The sequence below is a fragment of the Carcharhinus amblyrhynchos genome, chromosome 21 (genome assembly GCF_965287045.1).
Source record: "Carcharhinus amblyrhynchos chromosome 21, sCarAmb.v2.hapA, whole genome shotgun sequence".
Taxonomy (NCBI): Eukaryota; Metazoa; Chordata; class Chondrichthyes; order Carcharhiniformes; family Carcharhinidae; genus Carcharhinus; species Carcharhinus amblyrhynchos.
Window position 1 is genome coordinate 19,576,036 of NC_137344.1, and position 12,845 is coordinate 19,588,880.

General features: G+C 40.4%; 1 protein-coding gene and 1 pseudogene across 1 annotated transcript in view; one reads left to right on the top strand and one right to left on the bottom strand.

Annotated features, from left to right (window-relative positions):
* ccdc40 (coiled-coil domain 40 molecular ruler complex subunit) overlaps positions 1 to 12,845 on the top strand; it is a 55,208-nt gene that overhangs the window by 30,544 nt on the left and 11,819 nt on the right. Inside the window, exons 12-15 of the mRNA XM_080209582.1 lie at positions 318 to 563; positions 2,403 to 2,616; positions 4,894 to 5,063; positions 7,540 to 7,631. Coding sequence (XP_080065708.1) covers positions 318 to 563; positions 2,403 to 2,616; positions 4,894 to 5,063; positions 7,540 to 7,631 — 722 coding nt within the window. The remainder of the gene's footprint in view (positions 1 to 317; positions 564 to 2,402; positions 2,617 to 4,893; positions 5,064 to 7,539; positions 7,632 to 12,845) is intronic.
* Positions 7,026 to 7,239, bottom strand: LOC145356691 (NADH dehydrogenase [ubiquinone] 1 alpha subcomplex subunit 1 pseudogene; annotated as a pseudogene).

Genomic DNA, 12,845 nt, shown 5'->3' on the forward strand with positions numbered 1-12,845 from the left:
CTCTGTAGTATTGGTTGGGATTTATAAGGCACCAGGGAATATGCCAACTGGAGTAGGCTTAAAAGCAGGTGGAATATCTTTGCCTGCTTTCCTGTTGCCGTTGACATTTGGCCATCTATGTGGCACGCCCTTAGGCCAACTTAAGTGGCCAGCCAGGATCATTTAAAGGCATCTTTTGATGGCTTCTGATATTTTACCTTAATATTGACCTACCTTGAAATAGAGTTTGAGATAGGTGTGCAAATATAAAGTTTTTTGCTCCCACTATTGAATTACATTGTGAATATCTACTAAAAACATTTCTTAACTTTTTGTAGGAAATTGATTATGCAAAGACAGAAAATGAATTTGCTCAAATAAACCTGGAAACGAATGAGAAGAAAGCAGAACTGATCAGTTTACAGAAAACTCTACAAGAACAGCACCATGAATTGAATGAGAAAAACAAAGTTGTCTCACTGAGTGAGAAAGAAATTGCTAAACGAGTACTTTCCATTCAAAATAAGCAGTCAGTACTAAACATGCATAACAAGAAGATTGCACAGCTGATAGCAGAAATGGGAGTAAGTTTAACAATCTCATTTCGTAATTACTATAACCTTTGAGAAAAAATAATTTATTAAACTTTCCAGCAACAGAACAATATGTTTGAAAATGGAATATTATAACTTTTAAGATTAACTTGTACAGTGAGGGAACATTAGGATCTCTCTTATGCTAATATCTCTGGATAGATGTATTAAGATAGTCCTAAAGCGTTTTCTCATCCAAAATTATCCTGTAACCCTCCCCTTCCCCTGCTAATTTATTTTCTTGTTTTTGATTTAGAGATTTTCTTTGCTTTCAAATTTCAACTGGTATTTTGTTTAAGTAAGGAATTGAATTACAATGAGGGAAGAATTGGCATTTTATCTTTTCTTTTTCATTCTCTCTCCCTTTACAGATGTATGTTATCAATATAGATTTATTCCAACTAACACTTCTTTGAAAATTGAACTAACAAAGAAGATAGATACACTATGGTTGATTTTTAATTCAAAGTTGGTGCTAATGGCCTCAAAGTGGAGTCAATACTTGTAGTACTTTATTAACGTTGATGACGCTGTTCTGCCAACTGCCATATTTATTGGGATCAATCTTTGAGGGGCTACAATGTTGCCTGTTTCTAGTGATAGATCGCTTTCTGTGTGCAAATTTGAGTGCTATGATGGATAAATTTATGACAGAATTGGTTTGAGCAAGAGCTATGCACTCTCTAACCAGTTACTGACAGTACAGCTGAACAGACTCTTGGAAGTTATTTTAAATTATTATTGTTGGACTAGAAAAAGCAACCTCATATTCATTCAATATTAAGTCAGCCATCGGGAAGTCCGTTTTGAATTATAAATGAAGTTTGGGTCTTAAGATGGCTCATACCCTGTTGGAATTGGCAGATTGCTAGTGTGTTCTGCTTGGAGGCTATCCAAAAGTTATAATTTGGCCCCACTCTTTTTCATCCCCCTAGATCAAGTCTTTTTATCTCCTTGAGTAACTTTTTTTCTTTCTCTCAGTTTCAAAAGTTTATAGGATAGTAACAAAATCCATAACCGGTAATCAGAATATTTAGTCTCTCTCTCGCACTCATGCACACATGTTTTTTTTTAAGTAAATATAAATTTTACATCACTACAGCGTTTGCAGTTTTCCCTTAAATTAAGTTTCTAAAATCTGATCAGGAACTGTTAGTACTTGGAGAGAAAACTATTTTCGGCATAGTTGACTAAATTGTAATGATGCATGTTGATAAGTATAGTGCAGATGTTATGACTGCATAATGCAAATTCAGCTGAGGGCAAACATATTCACCAAAATTCTGCAGCTATTCATGCTGGTGGGATTCTCCAGTCCTGCTGGCAGTGCACTCCCACCCGCAGTTTTCCCACCTGCATGGGTGACGTCAATGGGACAGTTGCGGGACCAGAGAATCCTGCCGCTAGCAAACAATGCCTCTGGTGGGAAACACTTGAATGGGAGGCCGGAGAATCCCGCCCAACAACACTAAGTCCAAGCTTCTACCAATGGCTAGTACTTAGAGCAAACATCTTAAATGAAGGCTATAAAAGATGCAAAAAACAATTCAATTAATCAGTTTAATTATATTGATTCTTAAAAACGTTGATTTCATCATTCTATGGATATAGAAATGCATAATGGAAAATGTTGACTGGAAATAAATGTAGATTTAAGATTTAATATAGATGGATAATGATGTATTGTACTTGAATATTGGTGGACTGTGCTTGGGTATTGTATGTAAAGTCAGATACTTTCTTTCAAAATGGTCTGGAGTTAGATAATTTCAAATTATTGAGAGGCTTGTAACATTTGCATTAACAGAATGTCCACCTTTTATTCTTCAGGGGCGTGAAATGAGCCCTCTGGAGCTCAAGATCAAAACTTTGACAAAAAAGATTGAGGAACACAGCAAAGAAATTTCAACACAACAACGGTACTGGTTAAAACAACAGCATGAGCTGGTTAGACTGACCCAAGAAAGGGAGAAACAGACAGCTGATGTGGAACTACAGAAGAAACAGGTCACTATACTCGAACAGAAGAAAATCCGCACTGAGAGTAAGCTAATGATAATGAGTACATTAGTTGCCGTGTACTACACTCAAATAATCTTTGTAGTTACCTTCTTGGAACATGTGTAATTTACTATAAATGATAAATTTACTATATTCTAACAACAATATACAAAGTAGGAGTACAATCCCTCAAATCTGTTCTCCTGTTGAATATGATAATGGATGAATATTTGGCCCTAACTCCATTTGTCCGCTCTCTCCTCATAATGATTCCTGAGAGGCTGAAAAATGTTTATTTCAGCCCTAAATATATTCAATGATAGAGCACCCACAACTTCCTGGGGTAGAGAATTCCAATTATTCACAACTCTTTGAGTGAAGAATGTTTTCTTCATCTCAGTCTGAAATGAATGGCTCTTGAGACTGTGCCTCAGTGGTCTAGATTCCCCAGTCAAGGGAAATAATTTCTCAGCATCTCTCTGCCAATTCCCTTCGGAATCTTATATAAATCGAATCATCTCTCATTCTTCTAAGCTCCAGAGAATCTAGTGGCCCTAGCAGTGATCTTTGTGGCACTCCACTAGTTACAATTTTCCAATTTGAAAATGTCCCACTTGTTACTACCGTCTGTTTTCTATACATTAATTAATCCTCTATCCATGCTAATAAGTTATGTCCTAACTCCTTGAGCCTTACCTTGCGTAATAACCTTTTGCCTGGCACCTGATTGAATAAGAACTTGGAGCAGGAGTAGCCAATTCAGCCCTCAAGCCTGCTCTGCCATTCAATATGATCATGGCTGATCTCATTTTGGCCTCATCTCCACCTTTCTGAACTCTGCCCGTAGCCCTTCATCCCACTACTACATAAAACCCTATCTACTCCTTAAATAAATGTATTTTGTGTTCTGATGTCCACTACATTCTGGGGTAGAGAACTGCACAGATTCACAACTCTTTGAGTAAAGTAATTTTTCCTCACTTTTTTAAATGTGCCACCCATTAGTCTAAAACTATAGCCTAAGACCATGTGAAATAGGAACAGGAGTAGACCATACAGCCCCATGAACCTGTTCTGCCATTCAATAGGATCATGGTTGATCTGACATTCCTTATGTCCACTTTCCTGCCTTTTCCCTTGATTCCCTTAGTGATCAAAAATCTATCTATCTATTTCAGTCTTAAATACACACAAGAACTCTGCCTTCTCAGCTTTCTGTGGCAAGGACTTCCAGACTCACAACACTCAGAGAAGAAATTCCTCCTCTCTGAGTCTTAAATTGGTGCCCTTTATTCTGAAACTATGCCCTCTGGTCCGAGACTCTCTTATGAGAGTCTCAGCATTTACCCTGTCAAACTCCTTAAGAATCCTTTTGTGTTTCAATGAAATCACCTCTCATTCTTTGGAATTCCAATTTATTTGTATCCCTCTTGCAACTGACCTTTCCACCTATTTTTGTGTTATCTGAAAATTTGGCACTCCCTCCCTTTCCTCTCACCATTAATATATATTTTAGACAGTTGTGATTCCAGCACGGATCCCTGTGAAACCCCACTGCTTACAGATTGTCAACCTGAAAAATAACCCTTTATACCTTCACCGTTTCCTGCCCACTAACCAATTCTGTATCCATGCCAGTACATTACCTTCAACATTATTGTTCTTATCCTATGACTTAACCTTTTTATGAGGTACCTTATTGAATGCCATCTGGAAGTCCAAATACAACACATCTACTGGTTCTCCTCTATCCACTGTGGTTGAGACTTCCTCAAAAAAACTCAAATAAATTAGTCAAACACGATTTCCTTTTTAACAAGCCATTTGACTGTGCTTGATTAGATTATGATTTTCCAAATGTGCTGCTATTATTTCCTTAATAATTGATTCCATCGTTTTTCCAACAATAGATGTTAGACTATTTGGCCTATCGTTACCCATCTTTTGCCTCTCTCCCTTTTTGACTTGGGATGTGACATTGGCAGTTTTCATACCATCACCCTTATTCCCTTGGGTGAAGACGGATATGAAGTATTTGTTTAACACTCTACCGATGTCCTCTAGCCATAGATTGCTCCTTTGGTCCCTACCTTTTTCCTGCTTATTCTCTTTCCATATCTTGAGATTTTCCCTACTTCTCAAGCTGGAGCTTTCTCATATCTCCTCTTTGTTCTAATTATTTTCTTAAGCTCCTTCTTCATCTCACCCCCCAACACCCCACCCATCCATCTGCACATTTCTATTTACCTGCTCTACAACCAGTATTTCCTCAACTTTGACACTGTTATTTGACGTAAATCCAACATTTTTCTTCCTGTAGATACCATACAACAAGGACTGAATGCAAAGAAAGAGATTGAGCGTCATATAAATTCTCTGTCTAATGATGTGGTGAAACTCAATGAGCTGTTAACAAAGAATACCTCCATGAAGACTTCACTTGAGCACATGAATGTACTGATGGAAAATGAATTTGTAGCCACTTTGAAGGTTAGTTCAGGCAAAATACATAATTGACAAAAACTTAGCATATATGTACAACACCCTTTCATCATAAAAGTCAGTGAATCATCATTGTTTGTTTGATATTATATAACTCCTTAGGTGATATACATAGTATTGTACCCAGTTTTGTTCTCCTCACATGGGAAGAGCTGCAAGAATAATTCCTGTATTTAAAAGAAAATAGCTAATTGGAGGCTTGAGAGCTACATCCATTTGCTTCAGAGGCGTGTAGGCTTAAAAGGTGAACTGATAAAGATATATCAAATATTGAAAGCACTGGAATGCTTGTTTGCAGATAGACTTTCAGTTAGACAAACTGGGAAGGACCAAAGGACACCCATTTTAACATGCACAACAGTAGGAACAAACCAGATGGTAGATGATTCTGAAGAGCAGTGAGTGCCTGAAGTATGTAGTTTATGCATCCTCTCCATGTATCTTCAAAGGGCATCTTGATTAGTTCTTGGCTGGAGCAATGATTGTGCCATATAAATTGTTAACAGTTAACTTGCATGTGGTCCATGTGATCACCTCAACTAATTTTTATCATGAAATAGAGTTAGGGAAGCATTACAAATTTTTGTTCTCCCCTCTTTGGCCCTGGGTTTTTTTCTGTTTCATTTTTCACTAACCCACAAAATTACATGGCTGTGGGGGAGTGTTGGAAGTGTCATAAATCAGGTAGGCTCCATGGTCCAGCTGTATTTTCTTACCCATCATTTTTGTATTTTCAAATGATGCCAAAAGTTGCTATGGATCATTTCCACTAGTGACAGTGCTTTTTCTCAGACAGATTCTGTTATGTTAGTTGTATGTAACCAAGTTGGCCATATTAGACTTTCCAGAACAATGGAAACTAGGGACAGAATTCTTCCATTTTAGTACTACTTCCTGTGGCAGGATGGGAAATGTACAGTGTTTCCCTCTGCAAGGCTGGCAGGAAAACACCACCAAATCTTCCAGCCTTGATCTCATAAGTTATACACCCAGATGTTTTACACTGTCTTCAGTAGGCAGGCCTTGATGGTGCGTATTGAAAAGTCCACCTGATGCCACTGAACCACTATTGAAGAAAGAAAGTGGACTGTCTAAAAATGAAGATAGATTTCCAGGAGCACTCTGAAGCTGCAGCATAGACTTCCTGAGAAAGAAGATGGCTCTCCAGGAATATTCTGAGGCCAGCAGGACCCCTTCCAGGATGGCTAACCTGGAAGGTTCCCCAGCAGATGCACCAATGGTCCAGAATTGTGAGCAGCTTCTATCCTAATCTCTGGAGGCAGCCTTAGTCATTGTTCAAGTGAATCCCGACATCTGCACGCCAGGTTGTTCCAAACGTATTTCATGCTGGCATGTTTTCTCACTGGTATCACAGAAAATCTGGCATATGGGGTTAGGCCTTCATCTGCATCCCATGAACAGGATATAAAAGAGGTTCACACTGGCCTGTGGTGGGTTTTGCGGGCACCAGTGGAAGATTTCGTTGTAAATTCATGTTGACATGAAACCAATTTCTGGTCTTCCTGCAAATTCTACCCCCCCATGCCCACCACTGAACTCCCCTAGTGAGGATTTGGGAGAATTCCATCATTGGATTACTTTTGACTGACAAATGTCATTACCTAGTAGAATTTGATAAGTGTTAATTTAGGTATCCCTTTGACAATTCATAAAAGAATATGCAAGTTTTTTTCAATTTTTTAAAAATAATTCCTGATGCAAACATGAAAAATTGGTTACATTTCAGTATCCCATGAGAGACATTGTTCTATTTCATATTTTTTAAATAGATTGCAATTTTATTTTATTATATTATTTTTTATTATTATTATTCTATTTTATCCTATCATTTTGTTTTAAGTTACTTAATGAAACAAAAATTAAAGTTCAGGTTTTAGCAACCATTCTCCTGCCGGTTCATGGGTCCCATAGTTTAAGGTAAAAAGTCCATCAGTCGATGTTTTCTAACACTCTTGATTTGTAATAGATTTTTGCAACCAGACACTTCTCTGTCTTGATCCTGTAGTGTCCAATAATAAGGTAAATGAGCAGTTCGTTTTTTGTTGCCGCCGTTCGTCCGCCAGTGAACTCAGACAGTGGCAAGTCTGGGTATCATCAGGCATCCGACCACAACACAGAGGCCGGGCAGGATCTCGAGTCACATGCTGGGCCTTGATGGATATTTTTCTGACTTGTAGAAAGAGCTGTTAATATAAATTAGAAACATTTGTAAAGCAGTTTAATCCATTTAGATTAATTCTGGCGAGGATTACTTATTCTTTGCTTAAAATTGAATACATCTATTATCTTACCAATCTGTAATTAGGTACTTGATGGTTGAAACTTAACAGTTTCATTGAAAATTAAACTGCCTATTTGTAAGTGGCAGACAATGATGCACAACATGGGATCAAAGCTTAAACTGAACTCGCCACATATCCAAGTGTTTATTAATTTTTTTCAGGATGCTGAACGAGAAGCCATTGTAAAGCAGCAAAAGCTAGACCAGCTGAAGGAGGAAAAAGAACGGCTGCTTAACAGCCTTGTGGAAGCAGAGTGAGTAACAATACCGATGTGATGTTCAGATTTTCAATGACCCAATTGATGATTCAATAATAATTTGAAAAAGCTTTTTTAAAAATCATGTATTTATAAAGTGCCTTAATAAACAAAAATATCCCAAAATGCTTTACATAATAGGACAGAAACTGGCGCCAAGTCAAAAATAGATATCACCAGACAGGTGATTAATAGCTTGATCAAAGAAGTAAGTATTAAAGAAGGTCTTACAGAAGTGATAAGGAGTGATAAGGATTAGAGAGGGGGAGACCAAAAACGTGCCAGATCATCTCTAGAACAGAAATCTCCGTTGGCCTTTGGGCAAGTTTTATGATCTCACCTGAACAAGACCGTAAAATCTCGCCCGGAATTCCAGAGCTTCAGCCATCTGGCTCAAGGTCGGGCCTAGAACAGTGGGACAAAGGGAGTTGGGATACGCACATGATCCAGAGTTGAAAGAAAACAGTTAATTGAGGATTGTGATACTGGAAAAAGGATTAAAACCAGGGAGAATTTGAACATAAATGTGTAACTTAAAACCAAAAGAGCTGACTTTTCAAGTCTAGATGACCCTTTGTCAAAGAAACTTTGAGCTTTGACAAAGGGTCATCTGGACTTGAAACGTCAGCTCTTTTGTCTCCTTACAGATGCTACCAACCCTGCTGAGATTTTCCAGCATTTTCTCTTTTGGATTCAGATTCCAGCATCTGCAGTAATTTGCTTTAATGTAAATTTAAAAATCGATTCCCAGTCCAGCAACAACTTAATGTATGCTAATGACTGCAAGGATAATGAGTGAGCCAGACTTAGTGAAGATTACAGGCAACAGTTTTGAAATAGCTTAAATTCTTAGTGGGTGCAAAATGGGAGGTTGGCCAGTAGAACACTAGAATAGTTGAATCCAGAAATAAAAGGCATGGATGAAGATTTCAGCAGTGGATAAGCTGAGGCTGAAAAGGTGATAGGTGATGTCACAGAAGTATGCAGTGTAATGGAAAGGATATGGGGTTGGTTGCTCAGTTTGGACAAGTTGACAAGACTGAACAGTTTGGTCCTGCCTGAAAATAGTCAGAAAGGGGAACAGAATCAGTAGCAAAGGAGGAAGTTTGTGATGGTGTAAAGAAAATGGCTCTGGTCCTCCCAATGTTTAATTGCAGCTCATCCAGAACTGGAAAGGACTATCAAAGAGGAAATGTCTCAGCACAGAGGCAGTTAAGGGGTCAAGAGAAGCAATGGTGCGGTAGATTTGGATGTTGTCAGGCTATATGTGGAACTTTAGCATCATAAATTCAGCTGATGTTGCTGAAAGGCAGCATATAGATGAGATTAATTTGAGGAGTTATTAATTTAATAGCTAAAGCCAAAGGATTAAACAATATTTAAAGATGACCTAGAATACAGATAAAATAAACAATTGTTCTATTTAATATTATTTCCATGTTTGGAGAAACAATTTGCCCATTACACATGGTGGGAGTGTAAATAAACAACAAAGTAAGTGTATGATGCTCTATTATGTTATTGTTAATATTTATAACTTGGCCAGTTATTTAAATACCAATATGGAAAGACTGTAGGTTGACTCAATATTTGGTAGACTTTAGGTATTTCTCATTTTGGTAAATTTTAATGTTGTTGGGAACAAAACTTACTCCTGTTATCAGTGTTCAACTCTCAATGTACTAACATCAGGATTCTTTCATTATATTGACCAGAAATAATGCTTTTTCTTTGAGGAAGCAGGGGGCTGCAAAAGGACTTGGACAGGTTAGGAGAGTGGGCAAAGAAGTGGCAGATAGAATACAATGTGGAAAAGTGTGAGGTTATGCACTTTGGAAGGAGGAATGGAGGCATAGACTATCTTCTGAATGAGAAAATGCTTAGGAAATCAGACAAAGGGACTTGAGTCATTTTTCAAGATCCTCTTAAGGTTAATGACAAATACTACGAAGAACTAGATGCCCTACTATCAGCAGTGAACAGTACTGACAAGCTGATCTTGCTTGACGACTTCAATGCAAGAGTAGGGTGTGACTCTGCAGTCTGGTAGGGAGTCGTTGGGAGACATGGAGTGGGCAAGTATAACAGTAACGGCCTTTTCTTAATGAAGACCTGTGCAGCACACGACCTCTTCATCACCAACACAACCTTCTGTTTGCCACCTGTAACAAGATCTCCTGGATACACCCCCGCTCTAAGCATTGGCATCTTATCGACTATGTCATTGTCAGGGGAAAAGACAGGCAGGATGTCAGAGTGACCAAGGCCATGTGTGGTGCTGACTGTTGGACAGATCACAGGCTCTTTGTCTCCAAAATGAGGCTCCGCATCAGACCCAAGAGGCAACCACAAGGAAGCATGGTTATGAAAAGAATCAATGTGGCCAAGCTAAAGAACCCCAGCATAGCTTCAGCACTGGTTGAAGACTTAGAAACCAAGCTCGCTGACGACACCTCATAGGCAATGTTGAGGGTGACTGGGAACGCTTCAGGGATGCTGTCCATTCATCTACACTGAAGATGCTTGGGCCCTCTACCCGCAAGCAGCATGACTGGTTTGATGAGAATGATGAGGCGAGACAGGCTCTACTTGTTGAAAAGCACCGTCTTCATTGTGCCTGTCAGAACGACCCATTATCAGCTGCCAAGAAAAATGCCTTTACTGGTGTTTGCAGGACAGTCCAGAATAAACTGCATAAAATGCAGGATGCCTGGCTGGGTGCCAAGGCAGATGAAATACAGGGATACACTCACAGAAACGATTTGAAACGGTTTTATGAAGCCCTCAACACTCTCTATGGACTTCAGTCTCTCGGGAGCTCCCCCCTCCTGAGTACAGATGGTACAACTCTCATTACAGAGAGGGCTCAGATCCTGCAGAGATGGGCTGAACACTTTGAAGCCGTCCTCAACCAACCGTCATCTATTAACGACGAGGCAATAGACAGGATACCCCAGGTAAATATCATCAGCGCCATGGATGACCCACCGGTAGTAGCCGAAGTCACGGAAGCTGTCAGCCAGCTACCCAGTGGCAAAGTCCCAGAGGCAGATGCCATACCTGGCGAGATCTACAAAGCTGCTGGTTCTGTACTTATCGAGAAGCTCACCGAGTTGTTCCAGGCCTGTTGGAAGCAAGGATCCATTCCTCAGGAACTTAAAGATGCTTCCATTGTACACCTCTACAAGAGGAAGGTAATCAGCAAGTATGCGACAACCACTGAGGAATCTTGCTGCTCTGCATCACAGGAAAAACCCTCACAAGAGTCCTGCTAAATCTCTGGTCACTCATCTGGAGCTGGGCCTGTTTCCAGAGTCACAGTGTGGCTCCTGCAAAGGTCACAGGACTATTGACATGATTTTTGCCACGCACCAACTTCAGAAGTGTCAGGAGCAGAATTATGAGCTCTAAACAACGTTTGTTGACATCGCGAAAGCCTTTGACACTGTCAGCCGACAAGGCCTGTGGAGGATCATGTCAAAGTTCGGCTGCCCCCCCAAATTCATTCAGATGGTGTGCAGTTCCATGATGGCATGGTGGCCGGAGTACTGGATAGCGGAGAATCCTCTAAGGCACTCCCAGTCACCAATGGTGTTGACCAGGGCTGTGTGCTCACACCCACACTGTTCAGCATGATGTTTACTGCCATGCTAAATGATGCCTTCCAGGACAGTGTTGCTGGAATCAGCCTCAAGTACAGAGTGGATGGGAAGCTCTTCAACCTGAGGAGACTCCAAGCTATTACCAAAGTGAAGAAGACTGTTCTGAGAGACTTCCTCTTTGCCGATGACAGCGCCCTGTATATTGGCTCAGAGCTAAAGATGCAAGTCAGTATAGACTAATTTTCCATGGCTTGTGACTCACCATCAACATTAAAAAGATTGAAGTCATGCACCAGCATGGATTATGTGTCGAAGGCATGCAAGACAGCTCAATCATTTCCACATGACTTGTCTTCGCTGAATATTATGCATCAGATGGCAAGACAAAGTACCAGACATTGAAGTTCTCTCTAGAGCAAGTCTACCATCAGTCCACACACTGCTGATGAGAGCACAGACCCGGTGGGCAGGTCAAGTCATCTGTATGCCAGACGAGTGCATACCCAAGCAGCTCCTTTTTGGGGAACTCTCTGCAGGTAGAGGCTCGCATGGAGGGCAGAAAAAATATTACAAAGACACACTCAAGGCCTCCCTGAAGTCACTTGACATAGACATGATCACCTGGGAAACGCTGGCACAAAACCACCCTACCCGGCGCTGCTCATCCATAAGGGCTGTCAAGCTTACAAAGTAAGGTGCAATGCTGAAGCACAACTTAAGCATGAACTGCACAAGCCCAGAGCCACCAGCACAACAACTACATTGCCTACACAAGTCTGCCCAACATGTGCCAAGACATTGGCCTGATCAGTCATCTTCGGACACACCGCATCCAGCCTCAAAATGATTAATGGTGTCGATGTCCTCATTGGCGAGGATGGATAAACAACAACAAGGTTAATGTGCAGGTTCAGTTGGCAATTAGGAAGGCAAATGCAGTGTTAGCATTCATGTCGAGAGGGCTAGAATTCAAGAGCAGGGATGTACTTCTGAGGCTGTTTTAAAGCTCTGGTCTGACCCCACTTGGAGCATTGTGTACAGTTTTGTATCCTATATCTAAGGAAGGGTGTGCTGGCCTTGGAAATGGTCTGGAGGAGATTGATAAGAATGATCCCTGAAATGAAGAGCTTGTCGTATGAGAAACGTTTGAGGATTCTGGGTCAGTACTCATTGGAGTTTAGAAGGATGAGGGACGATCTTATTGAAACTTACTGGATAGAGTGGATGTGGAGAGGATGTTTCCACTCGTAGGAAAAACTAGAACCAGTGGGCACAACCTCAGGCTAAAGGGACCATCCTTTAAAACAGAGATAAGAGGAATTTCTTCAGCCAGAGAGTGGTGAATCTATGGAACTATTTGCCACAGAAGGCTGTGGAGGCCAGGCCATTGAGTATCTTTAAGACAGAAGGGGATCAGGGGTTATGGGGAGAAGGCTGGAGAATGGGGATGAGAAAAAAATCAGCCATGATTGAATGGCGGAGCAGACTCGATGGGCCGAGTGGCCTAATTCTGCTCATATGTCTTCTGATCTTTGCCTTGTCCAGGTAGCTATCTGGGATAAACAAGGAGTTTGTAATGACATTTTCACTTTGAAACAGGGATCATGGT